This window comes from Macaca thibetana, chromosome 7 (genome assembly GCF_024542745.1).
Source record: "Macaca thibetana thibetana isolate TM-01 chromosome 7, ASM2454274v1, whole genome shotgun sequence".
Classification (NCBI taxonomy): domain Eukaryota; kingdom Metazoa; phylum Chordata; class Mammalia; order Primates; family Cercopithecidae; genus Macaca; species Macaca thibetana.
The window spans coordinates 91,106,510-91,129,919 of record NC_065584.1 but is presented as its reverse complement, the minus strand read 5'-3'; the positions used below and the strand labels follow the sequence as shown (position 1 = coordinate 91,129,919).

General features: G+C 38.1%; 1 protein-coding gene across 7 annotated transcripts in view; it reads left to right on the top strand.

Moving 5' to 3' along the window:
* The window catches only part of LRRC28 (leucine rich repeat containing 28), a 129,426-nt gene extending 112,621 nt beyond the window's left edge, over window positions 1-16,805 (top strand). For 6 of the 7 annotated variants that reach the window (XM_050799760.1, XM_050799757.1, XM_050799762.1 and 3 more), the window contains one exon: window positions 16,540-16,805. In XM_050799760.1, coding sequence (XP_050655717.1) covers window positions 16,540-16,612 — 73 coding nt within the window. In that variant the 3' untranslated portion in view covers window positions 16,613-16,805. Of the gene's footprint in view, window positions 1-11,770; window positions 11,806-16,539 lie in introns of all 7 variants that reach the window. The other variant, XM_050799758.1, reaches the window with a different exon arrangement.
* The last annotated feature ends 6,605 nt before the right edge of the window (window positions 16,806-23,410 follow it).

Here is a 23,410-nt window from a genome sequence, read left to right as displayed (position 1 = left end):
ATTTCATGTGAGTAAATTTTCCACATAACTGAAGCCATTATCCCTCTTTCATATGCCAAAAAGCATTTTGCTTGTAATCATGTTAATAGAAACCTTTCCAAGATTTTCTTTCCCTCCTTCGTTTCTTAATCCATGCAAGATAGGCAATATGGGGCAGTGTTCAGAGCATGGACTTTGCACCCAACAAGCTTGGCTCTTCTGTTGTGAGAACGTGGGCAGGCTGTGGGACTTCTCAAAATGGGGATACAACAGCCTGCGTGGCAGGGCCATGTGAGGCTTGGCAGATGAGAAAGGCACACACCTGGCACTTAAGAGGTATTCAACAAATGGTAGTTCCCATTTCCATAGCTCTACCCACTCCATCCCAAAACCGTGTTTATCTTTTTCTTGCTCTGGATAATCCTGTTTTGCTATATTTCATTTCCTATTTCAATCTTCTGTAATTTTAATGTTTCATGCTTGCAGGAGTTCTGCTCCGAATCTTTCTAATTTGCTACTTCTAAGGTGATCAGATAACCAGATTTGGTGGAATTGCATTTAAATTAGAATAAAAATAATTGAATTGGGTTCTAAGTATTACTACATGAATAAAATTAACAAATAAAATAGACATGTTTATGAGAAGCTTATAGTGGTGAAGTACACAGGCCCTGATTCCAACTCCGCAGGCCACCTAAGGCAATTTACTGACCATCCCTGAGCTTAGTCTTTTCATCAATAGAATGGGAATAATAATAATATCTATTTAATAAGGTCATTGTGAGAATTAAATGTGATCATCCCTGCAAAGAGCCCAGGATGGTGTCTGGCAAGTAATAAAAAGCAAATGTTAACTATTATTATCTATTTTTGTAGTTCAGAGACTTTTACTTCTTATTTTTGCTGTGTTTTTAGCAAATGATCTTTATATTAGCAAGATATCATCACAGGAAAATCTTAACTAATTCATTAAACTATAGTTCAAACCCTTATGCATTGTTATTATACAATTTCCTATAGAAGACATTTCCTTACTGAAAATATGAAAATGTAAACAAAATGATAGTGTCAGGATGCTCAGTAGCCAATCAAATTCTGAATACCTGTTTTTAAAATTAAACTTTTTAAATCATGGCAATTCATTTTTGAAAATAAAGTAGATCCTTCAAATGAAATCACTTTTATGTTATCTTTATATAAAATTTGGGGAATTTAGGCAGTACTTGCATTTTCCATTTACTATTTAATTTCCCTGCTACAACTTAGAAATATAGTGTGACTAATCTATTGTTTCAGGACATAAATATGATATTAATTTCATAAAATGAGTATATCAAGTACATAGAACTAAGGCAATGTTCTTTTCTTGCATAAAGCCAGAGTGCCTCTGTTTATAGCAGAGATGTAATGCCAAGATACAAACATGGCTTTCTGTGGGAAGTTAATGGTAGGGTCTGAAATTGAGAGTTTGTGGCTTTCATTCAGCCCACCAGGCTGTGCTCCTTCCCATGTTGCCATGGAGATTGTATTAAAAGCATCGGCTTCAGTTTCTACCATAGTCTTAAAAGTACTTTATTTTGTAATTGAAAACCAAATACTTGAATCTCCAGTAGCTTTTTGCTGAAAATATTTTTTAATATCATAAACTCTAAAAGATCTAAGTTTTCTAATATATTCAGTTGTTTGCATTGCTTGTCATAAAATACATTATATCAGCCAATATCTAAATTAATGTGAACATCTGGCATTATTTCAAAAAGGAACATATTGAATATTCTTCTAAAATACCAAATTCAGTGGAAGTGTTAGTTTCAACCTAAATTTAATACAGAGTGAAGTAAAAAGAAATGACAATATTTTGCATAAACAATAAATACCCAAACTTTCAAATATATATAGCAAAGAAGAATAGCTAGCAAATTCATGACTTTTGATCCTGTAGGCATAGCAAATTTTCATTTTCAAAACTTATTGTTCATTTATTAAAATGGAGGACTTCAACACAGAAGATTATTTCTTAGTAAAATAACATATTTCTCTTTTCCCAAGCACGTATGGATCTCACAAGTTCTGTATTTCCCAGTAGGAAACCAGGCTACCCAAAGTTTTTCAGGGGCATTGGATTCGTTTGCCAGGGATGCTGCAACAAAATGCTACAAACTGGGTGGCTTAAACAACAGAAATTTATTGTATCTCAGTTTTGGAGGCTGGAAGTCCAAGATCAAGGTGTCAGCAGGGTTGGTTCCTTCTGAGGCTGTGAGGGAGGGATCTGTTCCAGGCCTCCATCACTTGTAGATGACGATCTTCTCCCTTCGTCTCTTCACATCATTTTCCCTTTATGAATGTCTGTCTCTGTGCACAAGTTTTCTCTTTTTATAAGGACACCATTCATATTGGATTAGGGCCTACCCTAATGACCTCATCTTATCTATTATATGTGCAAGGATATTGTTCCCAAATAAGGTCTCTATATTAGTCAGCACAGGCTGCCATAACAAAATGACAGGGTGGCTTAAACAGCAGAAATTATTTTCCCATAGTTCTGGACGAAAGAAGTCTGAAATCAAGAGGTCAGCATGGTTGGGTTCTAGTGAGGGCTCTCTTCCTAGCTTGCAGGCAACCAGCTTCTCATTGTCTCCTTATATGGCAGAGAATGTCTCTTCTTATAAGGGCACAAATCCTATCATGAGGATCCCACCTCATGACCTCATTTAAACCAATTATCTCCCAAAGACATCCTCTCCAAATGCCCTCACATTGGGGGTTTGGGCTTCAACATATGAATTTAGGAAGGAAACAGTCCAATCCATAGTAGTCACATTATGAGGTACTAGGGGTTAGGACTAAAACCCAGGAATTTGGGGGGCTATACAATTCAACCCATAACAGTTGGCGCTCTTTCCCCACTGAGATAAGAAAAAAAAAATGTTTTCTCCTGCTCTTACATAGTCACTCAATACTGAATATAATACAGAATGCTTCACCTCTTGTCACCAAAATTTGTGGGAAGTTCTCCCCACCAGCAACCAGCCAGTTCTCCAGTAGATACTAGCTAGGTGTCCTGTAAGTCCATCAGTTTCTGGACACTATCTTACTGGAGATAGCATTAGATCCCGCAGGTTAAGGGCTCAGTCCCACAAGACTGCCTCCACTTAAGATGCTAGTTACAAGTTGTAGATTGTCACCTGTACTTCTGACCAACCAGCTGTAAAATCAGGGCTCCCAATACCTCCTTCTCATGTTCAGTTAATTTGTTAGAGTGGCTCACAGAGCTCATGGAAACACGTAACTGTTTTATCTGTTTTATTCTGCTATCACAGAGTACTTGAGATCAGGTAATTTATAAAGAAAAGAGGTTTATTTGGCTCATGCTTTGGAGCCTGGGAAGTCCAAGATGGAGTGGCCACGTCTGGTGAGGGCTGTCTTGCTGCATCATAACATGTCAGAAAGGCAGCAGGCACAAGAGACAAAGAAAATCAGACCAAACTCATCCTTTTCATCAGGAACCCCCTCCCATGATAACTAACCCATTCCTGTGATAACGGCACTCATGAGGGCAGAGCTCTCATGGCCTAATCACCTCTTAAAGGCCTCCAATATTGTCAAAGACCTTCCAATATTGTCATATTGGCAATTAAATGTCAACATAAACTTTGGAGGGGACTTTCAAACCATAGCATTTGAGTTTACTGATTTATTATAAAAGATACAGGTGAACAGCCAGATAGAAGAGACATATAAGGAAAGGCATGTGGGAATAAATATGGAGCTTCCATGCCTTCTCTGGGCATGCCATCTTCCAGCTATCCCAGAGTTCTCCAAACCCAGTCCTTTGGGCTTTTATGGAGGCTTCATTACATAGGCATGATTAATTAAACCATTGATTATTGGTGAGTGGCACAACTTTCAGCCCCCCTCCCTTCCCCAAAGGTCGGGGATGGGGCTAAAAGTCCCAACCCTCTAATTATGTCTTGGTCTTTTCAGTGACCAGCACACATCCTGAAGCTACCTAGGGATTCCCCAGCCACCAGTTGTCTCATTAGCATATGAATGACACTCTAATCACTTAGGAGATTCCAGAGTTTTAGGAGCCATATGTCAGGAAACAGGGTCTAAGACAATACCACATCCCCCAAAATTCATGTCCTCACATGCAGAATAAATTCACCCCATCCCATCCCCAGAAAGTCCTAAATCTATTTCAGCATCAACCCTTAAGTTCAAAATCTCATCTTAAATATCTAAATCAGGTATGAGTCAGGATATAATTCATCCTGGGGCAAAACTCCTCTCCAGCTATGAACCTATGAAACCAGATGACAATTTAGCTGCTTCTAGCATGTAATGGTGGGACAGGAATACAATAGACATTCCTACTCCACAAGGGAGAATGTTAGAAGGGAAAAAAGGGGTCACAGGTCTCAAATCTAAAATCTAGAAGGTGAAATTGCATTAGATTTTAAGGCTTAATAATAATCCTCTTTGGTTCCACATTCTGTTCTCTGGGCCCAGTGGGGTGACAATCACACCCCCTTAGTCCTGGATGAACCAAAGAGGTTGCCCTGCCCCTGGAATTGAGAAGGTTGCCCTACCCTTGGACTCTTTCTTCTCTTTAAGGATAACATATGTTTGCATCTAGGTAGTTCTTTTGGCCATCCTGCCTAAAATACCAGAAGTCTGACCGCATTTCTTCATCTCATCCCATCTCTGTCCTGTTCATACAAGCTAGCAGTATTTTTGCTGAAATAGTTGATGATCCACAAGTCACATACCTAATCTGTTTGCAAACCATTGTCCAGTCACACTGTTGATGTTCTCTTTCATGTTTTACAATATGAATAGACTTTGAGAATTTTCTAAATCTTCAAGTTCTGGTTCCTTGTGCTTAATAATAATGTGCTCTCAATTTATCTCTCTCCTCTTGTATTTTACTTACATCTATAAGCAGCAAGAAGAAACCAAGCAGTGTCTTCAACACTTTGCTTAGAAATCTCCTCAGCCAAATATCCAAATTATCATTTACAAATTCTGCTTTCCATCCAATAGAACACAGTTCACTCAAGTCCTTTGCTACTTTATAACAAGGATCACCTTTCTTCCAGTTTCCAATAATACATTTCTCATTTGCAGTCTGAGACCTCACCAGAAGCATCTTTAACATTTGTATTTCTAGCAACATTCTGTTCCTGACAATGTATTTTCTAAGACAATAGAAACTTTCTCTATAGCGCCTTCCTTTCTTTTGTGAGCCCTCACCAGATTCTTCTTTATTTCTCCCAATAATCTGTTTTCTATCACACACCTAAAAACTCTTCCAGCCTCTATTCATTACCCCATGTCAAAGCCACTTCTACATTTTTAGGTATTTGTCACAGCAGCATCCCACTTCCTGATAGCAAAATCTCTCACATTGAAAGAGAGAGAATGACTGATTTTAAGAAATTGGCTCACACAATTGCAAAGGCTGGCAAGTTCAGAACTTTGGGGCAGACTGGCAGTCTGGACATTGAGGTAAGAGTTGAAGTTGCAGTGTTGAGTCTGAAATCTGCAGGGCACCAGGCTGGAAACTTAGGCAGGGATTCTTTATTGCAGTCTTAAGGAGAATACCTTCTACTTTTTTGCTCTTAAGGCCTTCAACTAATTGGATAAAAGCCCACCCACACTATGGAGGGTAATCTGCTCAACTCAGAGTGTACTGATTTAAGTGTTAATCATATCTCTAAAAAATACCTTTACAGCAACAGCTAGACTAGTATTTGACCAAACAAATGGGCTCCATAGCCTAACCAAGTTGACACATAAAATTAACTATCACAGTTAATCAAAAGGTCTTACTTTAATCACCAGGGTATTTTGCGACAGGAACTGTAGATAGGCCAGTATCACAATGGTTCTTCCCATATTGCTGGTTAAGCTTTAGCCAAAACAGGTAGTACAGAGTGCATTCAGGCTTCATTGCTGTGTTGTCTCTGCTTTTGTGTAATAAGCCATGGGTGCAATGGAAGAACCAATAGTCCTAGGGATAAAGAGATCTAGTTTGGAAGTTGAGCTAGGGCTATATTACTTTTCTTAGTACTATAAGATATTTACTGTCGTTAGGTTGAATCATACAAGTCATATGCATTTCCATGTGGTCCAACCTGTGATATCCCTTTTACAGGGGAAACAGGTACAGGAAGATTACAAACTGGGCCAAGGTGTCATAGCAGAGCTGGGATTTGAACCCCAGCAGTCTGACTCCAAATCTGTGTTTTAGCCACTGTGCTGTTCAATTAGCTACTAAGTGGACCAGCATATTAGCATCGAGAAATCTTGAAATAAATAAACTTGTAAATAATGAGTTCAAATATACTTTCAACTCATAAATAAACTCATAAACACAAAATTAAATATTCTCTAACATTCTGAACAAGATACTTTTGAAATACATGTGTATGTGTATGTATGTACCCACACGTGTGTGTATGTGTATGTATGTACCCACACGTGTGTGTATGTGTATGTATGTACCCACACGTGTATGTGTATGTATGTACCCACACGTGTGTGTGTGTGTGTACAGTTTGGGTGTTTGCACTAAAAAGTCCAGAAGGATGGAGTTCTAACTCTTTACTATGAGTATCTTGGGAAGGGGGGAATGTGGAGTTATGAGGTAGTCAGGTGGAAGGGGAACTTTCATTTTCAACTCTATATACTTGGGATATAATTTTACAAATCTACAAAACAATATTTGAAAAAAATTCTTTCTAGAGGTACTGAAAAAGCCCTTTCTCTAAAATTGTATACACATTAAAAAAGAAAAGGAAAGATTGTTATGGCAATTTTTTTTTTGTTCAATTAAAAATGTTTTTATGGGCCGGGCGCGGTGGCTCAAGCCTGTAATCCCAGCACTTTGGGAGGCCGAGGCGGGTGGATCACGAGGTCAGGAGATCGAGACCATCCTGGCTAACATGGTGAAACCCCGTCTCTACTAAAAATACAAAAAACTAGCCGGGCGTGGTGGCGGGCGCCTGTAGTCCCAGCTACTCGGAGGCTGAGGCAGGAGAATTGGCATGAACCTGGGAGGCGGAGCTTGCAGTGAGCCGAGATCGCGCCACTGCACTCCAGCCTGGGTGACACAGCGCGAGACTCCGTCACAAAAAAAAAAAAAAAAAAAAAAAAAAAAAAAAGTTTTTATGCAAGTTTCATAAAAGATTGCATAGTGTGATCCAGTCTTTGTCAAGCAATTATAGGTGTGAATATATGTGTATATCTATGTGCACATATATAGTAAATACATGCACATACACATATATTGAAATAATTGTATATATATAGAAAAAGTCTTGGGAAGGACTCATGCACCAAAGTAACAGTGGTTTCCTTTAAGTAGTGTTAAATTTTTGTAATGAACTGGTATTGCTTTAGAAATTAAAAATAGTTTTAATGATTAAAATATTAGTATGCCAGGTGCCTGTAATCCCAGCTACTGGGAGGCTGAGGCAGGAGAATTGCTTGAACCTGGGAGGCAGAGGTTGCAGTGAGCTGAGATCGTGCCACTGCACTCCAGCCTGGGTGACAGAGCAAGAGTCTGTCTCAAAAACAAAAACAAAAACAAAACATTAGTATGCCAATGGCTTCTTGTAAAAAAAATTTTCACATTACTTCCAAGTAACTCAAAAGACTCATCCTCTTGTTCATTAATTTATCCAGTCGGTCAGCAAACACAGTTTGAGCACCTACTGCCAGCCGGGTGCTGTGGTAGGTGAGGACACCATGGGCTTCAGTCAGGCCACTTTCAAGCTCAGATTTGCACAGCTTGGTTCTTTCAGGAATTCTTGGTCATCTGGGCCAGAGTGATTCTATGAGAGTGCCACGTGTCTGAGTGATTGCTGTGCCTTGAGATGGAGACCTGTTTGTTAGAGGGCCTGCAAAACTGACTTGGTCTTAAAGTTTCCCTTTGTCTTTCAGAAGAATTAATACTCCCTTCTCTCACTCACTAGTAGTTTATTTTTAAAATAAGCTCTTTTACATAATTCTTATCTGGTTTCATCACTTATGAAATGTTTCACATTTCCTTACCCTTGCTTTTTGTGGCTATTGCTTCTTTGAAGCCAAGTAATATCAGTCATACCAACATTATTTGCATACTCATTTTGGGAATTTTTTTTTTCCTTTTGACAGAAGCCTATTCATTGGCACCCTCTTAAGGTGACTTATGAAATTTCCCACAAGTGAAATAGTCTTCAAAAATTTAAGTAAATTGTTCTTAACTGTTTCTTCCTCCTTGTAACATTCAAAAATTATTTGTTGACCATCTGTCATGGGCCATGCTCTGCAGTAGGTACTGAAAATTCTGCTTTGACCCCACCACCTGATTCTTTTCTCATACATATCTCATTCCTAATGTCTAGGGCAAGGACACAATCAAGAAAGAAATCTGCTTGACATTTCTGTTTCTGTTTCTGCACACAGAATCTTCCCATGAGAGACAGTCACTACGAACATAAATGCAACAAGCAGATACAATATGTTATTAGATGATTCTTGAGTAAGTTAATATGTACACAAGCTCAGGATTTTAACTTTGTCTTATAAATATTTTTTTTTCTTTTGGCTTGACTTTCTGTATGAGTCAAATGTATGCTTTATGTTTTTAATCAGGAAACATATTTGCAGAAGAAATCCCACATTTCTTATGATTTTTGTGGGCTCCAATATGTGCCAACAGCATTGTGATTCGTTCTTTTAAGGAATAGTGGTATTTCTGTATTTTAAAACCAAGCTGAAATGCTCTTTCTTCTGCCTTGCCTGTAAATATGCTCAGAGATTCTAAAGCAACAAATGTCATGTCTGATGTTCTTTGTAGAATTTATCAGCATCTTTTTCTTAACTGTAGAGCTTATTGCTCAGCTCAAAGTGTTTCCCCAGACCTCTGATGTCTCTGGTGCCACAGTTGTGGATTTTAAAGGACTTAACCAACATGAATCCATTCTTAAGGCAGCAGATTTGTTGGTGTACTTGTAATAACTCAGATTATTAATACAACAAACAGATACAATATGTTATTAGATGAGTCTCCCAAAAGCAAATAAGTACACAGCCTTGGGATTTATTTGTTGCACAAATATGACACCTCCAGGTTACTCATTCCACCCCCATGAGCTTCATAAGGAGTTAATGATGATCCAAAGGACATTATCCTTTAACGAGTGTAAATCCCGTATCTTCATGGAATTGAATGGTTTTGCTTGGGAGCTGTTTTAGTCCGTTCTCATGCTGCTATGAAGAAATACCCAAGACTGGGTAATTTATAAAGGAAAGAGGTTTAATTGACTCACACTTCCACATGGCTGAGGAGGCCTCAGGAAACTTACAATCATGGCTCAAGGGGAAGCAAGCATGGCCTTCTTCACTGGCAGCGAGAGAGAATTACTGAGCAAAGAGGGAAAGGACACTTATAAAACCATCAGATCTTATGAGAACTCACTCACTGTCATGCAAACAGGAGCATGGGGGTAACCGCCGCCCCCCCATGATTTAATTACCTCCCACTGGGTCCTTCCCGCGACACATGGGGATTATGGGAATTACAATTCAAGATGATATTTGGGTGGGTACGCAGCTAAACCATATGAGGAGCTTTATTTTTAAAAACTAAATGGCTGTGGTATGAAATGTATCCCTAGTATGAATGATTTGCATTTAACATAATTATCTTTTGATCCCTGTGTTAAGTTTCATCAACTAATCCCCCAAAATACACCCTTTGTGTCTGTGGTTCTTTTCAATTTGATTTATTCAAATGTATACATCCTGGTATAGCATAAAAATTATTGGAACTAGGGTTCTAACCAACTTCATTTAAAAAAATTATTTAAAAAATTTTTTCATTTCTAATTTTTGTCAGTACATAGTAGATATATTTATGGGGTACATGAGATGTTTGATACAGGCATGCAATACATAATAATCACATCATGAAAATCACATTCCCTCAAGCATTTATTCTTTGTATTACTAACAATGCAATTATACAATTTTAGTTACTTTAAAATGCACAATTAAATTACTGACTGTAGTCACCCTGTTGTGCTATCAAATAGTAGGTCTTATTCATTCTTTCTGATTATTTTTTGTACCCATTAACCATTACCCAACCAACTTCAATTTTTTAAAATTAGAGGTAATGTAAAAGTATCTAATAACTCAAAATTCACATAATTTCTTGAGTTAAGAAAAAAAATTCAAAAGTGATGCTTGCCTTTTTGCTTTCCTAAAGATGTCATTTGAAAACAAGTCTTCTGTTTTGATGAAGTTAAATTAATCCATTTCAATTTTATAGTAATGCTTTTTGTGTTCTAAGAAATCTTTACCTCCCCCAAGGTCGTGAAGCCTATATAATTACATGTTAATATAATTATATTATAATTCTCTGTTCCATTCACTTGATCTATGTCTATCTCTTAGTCAATAGCAAACTGTCTTAATTACTATAGTTAGATTATGGTAGGCCTTAATATCAGGTTGAGTGATACTTCCACTTCACTTTTCCCTTTCAGGATTGTTTTAGCTATTCTAGGCCCTACACTTTTCCACTGAATTTTAGAATAAATTTATCTTTGTCTCCAAAAAGCCTTGTTGAGATTTTCATAAGAATTGCTTTAATTTTATAGATTAATTTGGAGACAGTTGACATATATACTATGTTGAGTCTTCTAATGCATGAACATGATGTGTTTTTCCATTTATTTAGGTCTTTTACTTCTTTCATCAGCATCTTATAATTTTCAGCATACATACCATTAAACGTTTTCCTAAGTTTATATCAAAATATTTCACTTTTTTGTGTGCTTATACATGATACTGTGTTTTAAAATTTCAATTTCCATATGTTCATTGTTAGCATATGGGAATGTTGTTCATTTTCGTATTTTGATTGTATATGTGGCAGGCTTGCCGAACTGGCATTTTAGTTCTAGGAGTATTTTTTGTAGATGCCTTGGGATTTTCTGCATAGAAAATCATGTCATGCTGTCTGCTAAGGAGTGGTTTTATTTCTTCCCTTCCAATCTATATGCCTTTATTTCTTTTTCTTGCCTTATTGCAGTGGTTAGAACTTCAAGTACTGTGCTGACTAAGGTTGTGAAAATAGACATCCTTGCCTTGTTGTCTTGTTACCAATCTTTTTTTTTTTTTTTTTGAGACAGAGTCTCACTCTGTCACCCAGGCTGGAGTGCAGTGGCGTGATCTCAGCTCACTGCAAGCTCTGCCTCCTGGGTTCACACCATTCTCCTGCCTCAGCCTCCCAAGTAGCTGGGACCACAGGTGCCTGCCACCACACCTGGCTAAATTTTTTTGTAGTTTTAGTAGAGACGGGGTTTCACCATGTTAGCCAGGATGGTCTTGATCACCTGACCTCGTGATCCGCCTGCCTCCACCTCCCAAAGTGCTGGGATTACAGGCGTGAGCCACCGCGCCCAGCTGCCTTGTTCCCAATCTTAAAGGGAAAACACTCAGCCTTTCACTGTTAAGTATAATGTGTTAACTATAATAGTATATATAATGTGTTAAGTATAATATAATCTCTTAAGTATAATGTGTTAACCCTACTGATAAGTATGGGTTTTTGGTATGTTCTCTTTATTAAATTAAGGAAGATTTCCTCTCTATATAGTTTGCTGAGAGTTTTAATCATGAAAAAGTGTTCTATTTTGTTAAATGCTTCTTCTGAGTCCATTGATATAATCATATGGTTTTTCTTTTGCCTGTTGATGTGGCGGGTGATACTGATTATCAAATATTGAACTAGCCTCACATGCCTGGAATAACTCCCACTTGATCATGGTATGTAATTCTTTTTGTACATTTCTTTAATTTGTTAATACTTTGTTGAAGATTTAAAAATCTTTGTTCATGAAAGATGTTGGTCTGTAATTTTCTGTTTTTGTATTATCCTTGTCTGGTTCTGGAGTCAGGATAATACTGGCCTCATTAAATGAGTTAGGAAGTGTTCCTCTTCTTCTGTTTTTTCCTGAAGAAATTGTGTAAAACTTTTCAAAAATTTATTTTTTTACTCTTTGTTAGAATTCTTCAGTGAAACCATCTGGGCAGGGAAATTTGTTTTCTTTTTTAAATTATAAATTCAATTTATTTAATGGTTGTAGAACTATTCAGGTTGTCTATTTCATCACAGTTGAGTTTTGGTAGTTTGTAGTTTTCTAGACACTAGACTGTTTCTTGTAAGTTGTCAGATTTATTAGTATACAGTTGTCCCTGGTATTCCTATACATCTTTTTAATGGCTGTAGGATCTGTGGTGATATCATCTGCTTCATTTCTAATATTAATTCGTGTGTTCTCTCTTTTTATCTTTGTCAGTCTTGCTCAAGATTTATCAGTTTTATTGTTATTCATAATCCTAGTGGTTGATTTCATTGGTTTCTCCTCATTGTTTGGTATTATTCTGCTTGCTTTGGGCTTATTTTCTTTTTTTAGGTTTTTAAAAGCTAAAAGAGGACATTTATAGCACTAAGTACTTACATTAGAAAAGAGGAAAAGTCTCAAATCAATAATCTAAGCTTCTTTGTAATGTAAGCATTTAGTGATATAAATTTCCCTCAGCACTGCTGTCTTCTAGCTATGTACCAAAATCTTTGATTTTTGAATCGTATTTTCATCTTCGTTCAGTTTGTGTATGTTTTAAGTTCCTTTGATATTTCCTTTTGACCTGCGAAAGTGTGGTCATTTGATCCATGGGTCAAAGAACTGTGGTGTTTAATTTCTATATGTTTGAAGATTTTCCTCTTGTCTTTTTGTTATTGGTTTCTAGTTTGATTCTATTATAGTCAAAGAACATACTCTATGATTTTTTCCCTTGCTTTAAACTTAAATTGTTCTTCATTCTGTAGTTTCCTGGTAGAAATATGAGTTATTAATTTTAGACCTTTCTTTTCTAACATGTGTATTTAGTACTATAAGTTTCCCTTTAAGTACTGCTTTGGCTGCATCCTATTACTTTTTGATAACTTGTATTTCATTTTCATTTAGTTGAAAATTTGTTTTATTTCTCTTCAGATTTCTTCTTTCACCTAAATATTTAGAATTAAGTTGTTTAATTTCCAAATATCTAGGAATTTTCCAGCTATCTTTTATTATTTCTAGTTTAATTCCCTTGTAGTTTGAGAACATAATTTGTATGATACCTTTTAAATTTTTTAAGGTGTGGTTTTTTGCCCACATTTTGTAAACATTCTCATTTAAGTGTTCCTACCAGTTTATGGCTCTAGCAGCTCTGTCCACGTAGGCAGATTTCAGCTGTGACTTGGTATATGGTCCATGGGCATTTGAGAAAAACAACATATATTCTGCCACTGTTGGATAGTATTCTGTATATGTCAGATTTTTTTTATTGTGTTGTTCAGTTTTTCTGTACTTGTACTAATTTTCTATCTAGTAATTCTATCAGTTGCTGAGAGTAAGGTATTGAAGTCCCCGACTCTATTTATGGATTTATCTATTTCTCCTTTCATCTCTATTATGTCTTAACAGCTTTATTGAGATAATTCACATATCATATAGTTTCATCCATTTAAAGTATACAATTCAGTGTTTCTTAGTACATTCAGTGATATGTGCAACCCTCACCCTAATCCATTTCAGAACATTTTCTCTCCCTAAGGGAAACCCTAAACACTTAGCTCTTGCCCCTGTCCCTCTATCCCCATCATATCTAGCTCTAGGCAACTGCTTATCTACTTTCTGTCTCTGTAGATTTTCCTATCCCTGGCCTTTGGCTTACTTTACTTGGAGCCAATTTCATCTGGGCATGTTACTGGTTCTGGATTGGAGGTTTCTACAGCATTCTATTTAAGATATAGAGAGCAATAAGGTACCCAGGGAACTCGCCAGCACTGCGTTGTTCCTCAAGTCCCTCTGTCCCTGGGCTGTCTGCCTTCATTCTCCCTTTCAGAGCTTGCCTGTGCTTATTTGTTGTATTTTGTTCAGAGTGTTTCAGGTGTAGTGGAGAAGACCTGGGAAGAATGGGGCCTACCCCATCTTCATGGAACCAGAAGTTCCCACTGAAATATATTTTCTCCCGAAATCCAGAGGGATCCACCAAGTGTGTATCTGTTTCTCTGTAGTGGGCAGTTCTGGATATAACTCTTCTTTTCCATTTGAAACTGCACTGATGTAGCAGGCATGTGAACTCTTGCAGGATTTCTCTCTCACCTCTGATAATCATGTATCTATTGAGGCATCAAGGGTGCTTGCTACTTCCAGTTTGTATTCCCCCTTGCAAATATATTTAGCCTTAGGGAAGAAAAGACTTCTTGGCCCTCCTGGAGATTTTCAGGAGGTGGCTGAGCAGGGTCCGCCACCTTGGGTCCTCTCTGCATTTCCATTTATCCTCCCTCTAGAATCTGCAAGGGGAGTCTAGCACAGCTGTCTCATCGGCCGTTGGCCTCCAATGAGTCAAGCCTTCTGTTAACCACTCCCAGGTGCTTAATGTATCATATTCTGAGGTATAGGTGAAGTACCCCTGTTGGCCTGATCCAATCTTACATTCATTCTTGCTGGCTAATGTACTTAGAATCCATTTCCATGTGTGCCCTCCAGGTTCCTGCTAATATAGTTTGACAAGATCCTGCAACTCCATCAGCATGTACATGATTTCCTCCAGGAGTAGACCTTGCAGTGATCTCTGGATCATGCTAGGATTTTACCCTTTTTGGCCCTAGAGGCGATGAGTATTGATGGTGGTGGGTCCTGAAAAGTTTTTAGATAACCACCACAGAGGAAGCCATTGAAACATTTGTACCCAAGGGAATGCTAGTTTTCGTAGAAGGTGGAAAGATCTGTTTCTGATATGAAGAAATGTTTAGAGGTGCTAGAGAGTCAAGGCTCTTAGATTTGTGCCTGTCTAGAGGCTCCCATATTAAGTCTCAAGTTCCCACTCTTTCCCAACAGCATCTTTTACTTTAGCATAAGAGACTTAGCATAAATATATCTTTATCTGGCATGTGATCCTGAAACCTCTACATTTAGCTTCAGCCATGTCCCTTGCAGATTCATAAAATAAGGATTCATTTAAGGCCACCATAAAAACTTTCTGATTCTCTACCCATGCTTTGAGTTGAGATCTCAAGGACTAAGCTTATCATTTTCTTTTCGGAATCTCTTCAGCACAGTCAAAAGAAGTCATCTCACCCCACAAACTTGGAATCACCATGATGCCATAGCAATCAAGTGCCACAGCCACTTGCTGTCCCAATGCCTTGCCCTCCTGTTACCTTCTGTTCCAGTGATATTTGAGTAACTGCGATGCCACCACATGCTACAGATTAGCACGGTCCCACTTCTCCCTAGTAAGAAAGCCATTCATGTACTCACCAGCCCAACCTCAGAATGTCACTTGGATGAGCTGCTTTGTTGGGCCACTTCTCATAACACATACTGTATTCATCAGGGCTGAAAAACAAAATGCACATTTGGCTGAGACTTTGAAGAGAAATCAGTGAAGAAGGGCAATTGGCTGAAGTTTGGGCAGGGTGCAGAGCATCCAGAAGGATAATGAGGCACACAGGGACTCACAGCATTAGGAAGCCCTTACCATGCTTAATCCTTGGGCCTGAAGGGCAAAGGGAGCTCTGGAGCCTGGCAAGAACCAGAGGTGGCAAAGGGGGCCTGCCTGATAGAATCTCCAGTCCCAGAGGTAGAGAGGAAGTGGGGTGGAAATACTCAACTTTCCCTCTTCCTGTCCTTCAGCCCCCTGCTGGTGCCTTCTGCTGGTGCCTCCCACTGGCCTAACCAGAAGCTGGAGTTGAGGCAGCTTTGCTGGTAAAGTCTACAGAGGTCCCCTTCCTGGGCCACAGAGAAAGGCGGACTGTGTTGGGGGTGAGGAAATAGAAGACAATTAGCACAGGGGGTCTTGTGGAAACAACAAGAGACTGTTCTCCCCCTACCAGAGGATAGCACTTCTGGCAGGAAAACAAGGCATCTAGCAGCTGAAACTGTCCAGAGTGAGTCAGAGGCCCCCTGGAGTTTGTGACTCACTGCACAAAGGTGCCCAAACCTCTGATATGTGGGAAGACCTTTGAACTGTATTATTCAGATTCTGAAATGACCTCTATGAGCAATCTATGTGTATACATATATTTGTAGGATAAATTCCTTAAAATTATGTTGTTTAAGCTCTGGTATATATGTGTTCTGGCTAAATTGGTGACATTTTCTGTTACATGATTTTTATAATGGACTTCAAATTCTATGATTGCACTGTTGGTTCTAGTAAGCAGAATTCAAAACGTAAAGTGGAAAAGATTTTTTTTTTCTTAGTTTCTGCTTTAGGGATAGTATATCCTCTGAACACTGCTATTAAAATGAACATTCACATGTATATACTTCACCTGATTCCAGTGCTCAGTTTTAAAAGGAAATTTAAATTTCTATTAATGCAGTTTGTCGACCATGGCTAATCCTCCATTTTAACAAAGAAAAAAAAAGAGACAGTTTTCAACAGAAAGAATCAGAGACTTTAATCTTGAACTCACAGTGTTCTTCTCTCCTTTTCCCCTTCCAGGAGGACAACTGTTAGTTTTGTGGCTTACTGCTGCTCCACCCAGTGTCTGCAGACTTTTGACCTGCTGAGTTGATAAACACTCAAGAGCCTCAGGAGCGCTGCCAGCTTGACACTGGGGAATCCAGCCAGTCCAGCACACTCTTCCATTCTGTCCTGTCCAATGCGGGGGCACTTCAGAACTCTCTGGAAATGTCGTGATTGAGCTTCAGAGCTAAAATGCCTTCACCCTTCCCCCAAGTTGGAATATATCCCCCAAATTAAGGACCCGTTTGTCTTCTGTGTTTTTCCTTTTTATGTGAGTGTGTCTTTTACACAAACCATTTAGATTGATGGGCCTCCCCAAATCTAATTTAAAGCAAGTTTCAGGTGCCTGGAAAACAGTGATTTGATAATCTAGCCAGATTCCCTTTTGAACACGCATACCTTCAATGATGCTTCCTCTCCTCTCCCTTGTTTTCCCCAGAGAGTTATTTCCCTGAGAGCATATTCTCCACAGTGTCTCCAATGGAAACTTGTTAGTTTTTGAGGAGTTTCAGAAAACCCCATGGCCTCAATGGTCTTGAGTAGCAGGGTGGGGTGCCTGAGTTGGCGGCAAAGTGAGGCTCCCATGGAGGCTCAGTGAGGATCCCAGAGCACACACCCTCTGGAAGTTCCAGCCTTGTTTATAAGTTTTACAATGTAGCAACAGACTTTTGTGAGGGATTTTAAAAACAAAAATGTAGATTGTAATAAAATACACTTCTTATTTTTTAAAAATGTTTGCAGAAAAATGATTTTGAAATTTTTTATTTTTCTGATAAGTTTTTTTTATATGAGAAGAATTTGAGGAATATTTGAAGATTTACAGGATCTGATTTTTTTTTCTTTCTCAATATAAACAGTTTCCATACAATGAGAAAGGGGGGAGAAAACACACATTGAAAGAAGACCTCAGTGTTCTTTTTTGATGGGTTTGTGATTAAGTTTATACTGACTTTGAAATATTTTTGTCACACGTGAAAGACAGGCTTCAGCTACTTCCACTACTAGTTTTTAACAGAATGATTCTAAGTACAAGCTGTGCACATTTACTTGGTCACCTGATGCATGACATTGTCTTCATTTTGACCCTCGTTTCTTGTATACTTAGCATACTGTCCAGATGCAACTGAGAAAATACAGGAAAAGCAGGTCCAAATTCAGCCCTGGACTTCTGCAAAAGTCCATAAACAGAAAGTCTGTGAGCCTCCACCCTGCCAGAAAGAACTGCTCTTCATGAAGGAGTCACGTATTTGCTCTTCCTTTCAAAGGATGGCATTTTAATGTTGCTTTGCTGCCAGATGTTCATCTGGTTGCTGTGAAGTGATTCTTTTTTTAAAATGTTTTTTAATGATGTAAGTTTTCTAAAAGGGCTGAATGGAGAACTAAGGATTTTCTTGGTAGAAAAATTATATTTTTTAAATTTCAGACTTATCAAAAATTTGGTTGATGGAATTTTTATTAGCCGCCCTGACTTTATAATGCTACGCTCTAACAGTGCCAAAAATCCTACATAGTTACTGACAAATGTGTGATCTTTTTACAGTCACACCACCTGCTGCCCGGAAAGCACACCATCCACGTAGAATGGAGAAGGCAGAAAGTTACCATGTGTTCCCACTGTATCTGCACTGTTCTTACTTCCTCTTGTCCCTTTTCATAACTTGATCTATTCAGCCTTAACATTTCAAAGGCTTATAGTAAAATAGGAACTGAAGATCTGTATCAAAATGTAACACTTTCATCCTTTGGAATAACTGAAGTTTTAACATAACCTCTACATGCATATAAGTTAGCCGGTGAAAATGTGGCATGAAACTTCACAATTGTGCTTCAGGCCTAAGTGACTGCTACCTATCATTTAAGTGACAGTAAATGTCTTGCTACATTTTTCTATTTCATCCTCTACAATCATATGTCATGGAATGGAGCTATGAAATGTGCTAACTTGGTATTCAGGACTCTCATTGTGATAAGGTAATACATTAGTTTTACCTTGTTTGAAATTTTACAAAGATGCTTATAATCCAAGCATTCTTTCTCTACCTAACTACGGTGTGTTAAACAACAGCAGTGGGCTGGGCAGACAACCTTTGGGCAGTCTCAACCTTAATCCTTGGGTATAGCACCTGAACTTAATTGATGAGAAGTGGAACTTAAATGGTTTCCCTGGTGCTGTTCATTGTGGAAATTTTATGCTGGATTCATCGATGTCATTCTTAATCTTTTGATATTATAAAGGAGTGTTATCAACTGGGGAAAATTTGCCTACATGCTGTATATTTGAATTGTGTCCAAAACTTTGCAGAAAAGCAAGTCTGAAGTTACTATATATGTTGTTTTCTGAGCAACAGTTACGCTAGGTAGAAAAGTATTTCACACAATAATAGTAATGCAAAAAAAGTGAGCTACTTGGAAAGTATCTCTATTCAGGTAAGTTTACTTCAGTGAGCTCTCGTGTGGTTAGTGGTAAATTTTAAAGTCCAGGATAGCCTCATGAGCATAGGCCTTCATATGATGTAGTGCAAAGGGGGCCCATTTTAGTGGATTACCCTATCAGTGTTCATCAGTATGTCCAATTGTTATCATACCAAAAACCTTAATTACATAACATTGTATGGATGAAATGCTGCATCTTCAGTTAATACATGTTTTGAGCACACTCTTAAAATACATAATAATTAAATGAGCCCTATTCAAAAGAGCCCTGGCCTGGGCGGAGGATCCACTCCGGCTAACGGATAAGAGTGATGTACTTCTTTGTTACCTGGCCCTTCTCTTATGGAAAAGTGAGGTGTACATTAAACATCTTTTGGTCACTGTGCTTCACTAAGACCTTTCACACTCCAGCTTGTCTGACTAGTGTAATTCACTCCTGTTTTACATTGAGCATTACAAATTAAAATCTTTACAGTCTAGGAAAAAAAAAGGCTTCAACACCAGTTGGCTTATGAGGCTCTGCGTGTAATTTTCTCTAAAATACATAACTATTTTGTAGTCTCTGGGGACTTTCAAAGCCAGTTTTTAAAATTATTAGTAGTAAAGTTGTTTCTCTTTCCTGAATGAAAAATCAGAAATTCTAATCTTTGCTATAAAGTACTTAATACATTGCCTCAGCATAAATCAAAACATTTGTATTATGATGATTTATGAACATGGATTTCTAACTGGACCAACACTAATGCAACCTGATACAATTAAAAATTGAGATGTAAATTCATTTCACAGACTCATAAACACACTCTCTTCAAGACTCTTTAAATGGATCCTTACATTACCCTGCTCATTTTATTATGCCTTCATTTTTGTGGTTTTCATTCACTCCTGCTTGCTCCTCTTGAAGTTCTCATACATTTTCCCAGAAACTCAGTGAATATCTTGTCTGTGCTTCAAACAAAGGGGGTTTTTATAAAGTTTGTATTTTGAAATAGCTCTATGTCTGTCTAAAAATCAAGTCTCAGCGGTGGCTCACGCCTGTAATCCCAGCACTTTGGGAGGCCGAGGACGGCAGATCACCTGAGGTCAGGAGTTTGAGACCAGCCTGACCAGCATGGTGAAACCCCGTCTCTACTAAAGATACAAAAAATTAGCCAGGCATAGTGGCGCACACCTGTAGTCCCAGTTACTCGGGAGGCTGAGGCAGGAGAATTGCTTGAACCCGTCACGCAGAGGTTGCAGTGAGCTGAGATCACACCATTACAATCCAGCCTGGGCAACAGAGTGAGACTCCGTCTCAAAAAAAAAAAAAAAAATCGTTCAAGTCTCACTGTGCCTACAGGGAGGAACTACCTTCCTGTGTCATCAGCTAATAGATCTGAAAGTGATGCCGGTGTCTCTAGGAAAGGGATTGATCATAGCCAAGTGACTGACATTCTTGGTCAGGAAAAGAGCTTGCTTCACAGCCTTTGAAGCATGACTGTATGTGTGGTCCCCTTGTACTTTGGAGACGGAAAGTATAGCAGCCAGTGTGGTGGCTGGGCAGAAGGCGTAGCATTTGGAGATTATTTCTATATGTAATTAAGAGACTTTCAAGGGTTAGCCGGGTTTTTTTCCACTCAACAAGTGTGGATTATCGTTGCTACCTGTGTTAAAGAATATCAGGTTTTGTTTCTTATGGTGATTTTTGAGTCTTAATGATCCAAGATTTTTAAAATAGATACATAATGAAAGGATTGTCGAGGCCTCTGAAAAATTATGGCAACATTCATTTGGAGTGTGGCTAAAAACTCATACTTCATCCAGTTTGGTTGCCTCTCTCAGTTACTGCAGTTTATAGAATAATTGAGCTTGAACCATGTGAATGCTCAGAATATCAATGGTGGAGTATTTATTCAAGAGAAATTATTGAATCTCGGTATGAACAACGAGATATCTCCCCCTTCCATCTCTATTGTATCCTTGAAAACCAACAGTATACAATGAAGGTGAAAAGTAGCAGCCTGGAAGCCACTAGAGGGGGCAGAATGGACTTAGAACTCCTTTAAAGCCTCATTCCCAGAGAATTGTCATTATTTGACCTGTCAGGCAGGTCCCTGGAAGACCTCATTTGCAAGACTGTCTTTATTTTACCAGATTGGAGCTTGCCAGGTGTGAAAAGCCTTTTTCCCAGGGACGTTAATCAAGAAAGACTCAGAGGCAATTGGTTAATTTTGTGGTTGCCTCAAGTGGTGGCCAACCCTTGGAGCAGACAATAGGCTAACCAAAAACGTAAAAGGAAAAGCTAGGGAATGAGATGTCCATAAGGACCTCAAAAAGTTCTGGTATTCTTAGGAATTTAGATGGTCATGTGTATGTACAGAGCTTTGCATATGCCAAGGGTTATACTCCTGCTCAGGAAAGACTTAAGAATATCTTGAGCTGTCACCGTAGGTTGACCTTGACACACAAGCAGAAAGTGAGGCCAAAGGCAGCTTCCTTCCTGTCGCCTTCCTGGCTCAGTGTTGAAGGGGTGCCCCAACAGGCACCCAGAGCCCTTAGTACAGACTTGGAGACGTAGCACAGTAAGAAAACTCCCTTGGTAATGTTTAGGGAAATTTCCGTCCAATCATTAGCTGACCACTAAACGACCCTAGCAGAGACTTCAGTGTCCATGCACTATAAAGAATATAGACTTTACCCAATTAGTTCAGAATAGTCACTAAACAAGCCAAAAACTCAGCAAGTACATCAAACCCTTAGCAAGGAGATAAAAAGGTAAGTATGATTTCCAGAGTTGCCACGTTGTTCTTTGAAATGTCCAGTTTTCCACAGAAAAATTATGAGACACATAAAGAAGAAAGTATGTTCCATATATGGGAGGAATAAAAAATAGAAACTGCACCTGAGGAAGTCTAGACATTGGATTTTTAGATGAAGACTTTAAATTGGCTATTTTAAGTAGGTTCAGAGAACTAAAGAAAAATTATGTGTAAAGAACTAAAAGTATGAAAAAGTCTCACTAAATAGAAAATGAAAAATTATTTTTAAAAGAACCAAATATAAATCATGAAGTTGAAAATACAATAACTGAATTGAAAAATTCATGAGAAGAACTCTATCTAGTCTGAGAAACAGAAAAAAGAATAAAGAAAAATGAATAGAGCCTCAGAGACCTGTGGCACACCATCATGCATACCAATATATGCATAATTGGAGTCCCAGAAGAGAGGAGAGAAAGAGGTAGAATATTGGGGAAAAAATAATGGCCAAAAACTGAAATGTGATGAAAAGCATTGATTTGCATACCCAAGAAGCTCAGTGAACCTTGAGTAGTATAAACTCAGAGATTCATGCCTGGATACAAAATCACACTGTCCAAAGAATCTTGGAAGCAAAGAGAGAAGTGACTCATGTGCTAGGGATCTTCATCAGAAACTATGGAGTGTAGAAAACAGTGAGATGACGTATTCCAAGTGCTGAAAGTGAATGACTATCAAATAAGCATTCTATTTCCAGCAAAACTATCCTTCAGAAATGATTAGGTCATGCCCAGATAAAAACAGAATTTATTAGCAAGGTTGCTCTACAAGAAATAATAAACAGAGAACTTAAGGCTGAAATGAAAAGATAATAGTAACTCAAATGCACATGAAGAAATAGCACTGATAAAGGTAGCTATATTGGTAAATACAAAAGGCAGTATGAATGCATTTTGGTAACTTATTTTCCTCCTATCTGATTTAAGGCAATGGCATAAAACAATAATTAAAAATCTGGGCACAAAGTGAAAAAACAATTTGTATGACAACATTACAAAGGAAGGCGGAGGGAAAAGAGTTACAGAGGAAGAAAATTTTTCTATACTGTTGAAGTAGCATTATTCCAAACTAGGTTGTTATAAATCGAAATGTTATAATCCTCAGGGAAAACACTAAGAAAATAGCTAGAGAATATATAGTAAAAGTTACAACAAAGAAAATGGTACACTAGAAAATAGCTGCTAAGAAAAGACATGGAAGTAATGGAGGAATAAAGGAACAAAAAAACATAGAAAACAACAAGGCTGGTCACAGTGGCTCATGCCTATAATCCCAGCACTTTGGGAAACTGAAGCAGGAGGATTGCTTGAGCCTGGGAGTTAAAGGCCAACATGGATAACATAGTGAGGCCTTGTCTCGACTAAAAAAAAAAAAAAGGCAGACTAAACCCTACCTTATCAATAATTGCATTAAGCATAAATGGATTAAACACTCAAAAGGCAAAGGTGGTAGAATGGATAAAAATCATGGTCCAACTATATGCTGCCCACTAAGAAACTCTTTTTTTTTTTTCTCCTTTTACATATTCATTTTAACAATTCCTTTTGTTCCAGATGCAGGTAAGAATATTTTTTTAATTAATTAATTAATTATTATTATTATTATTATACTTTAGA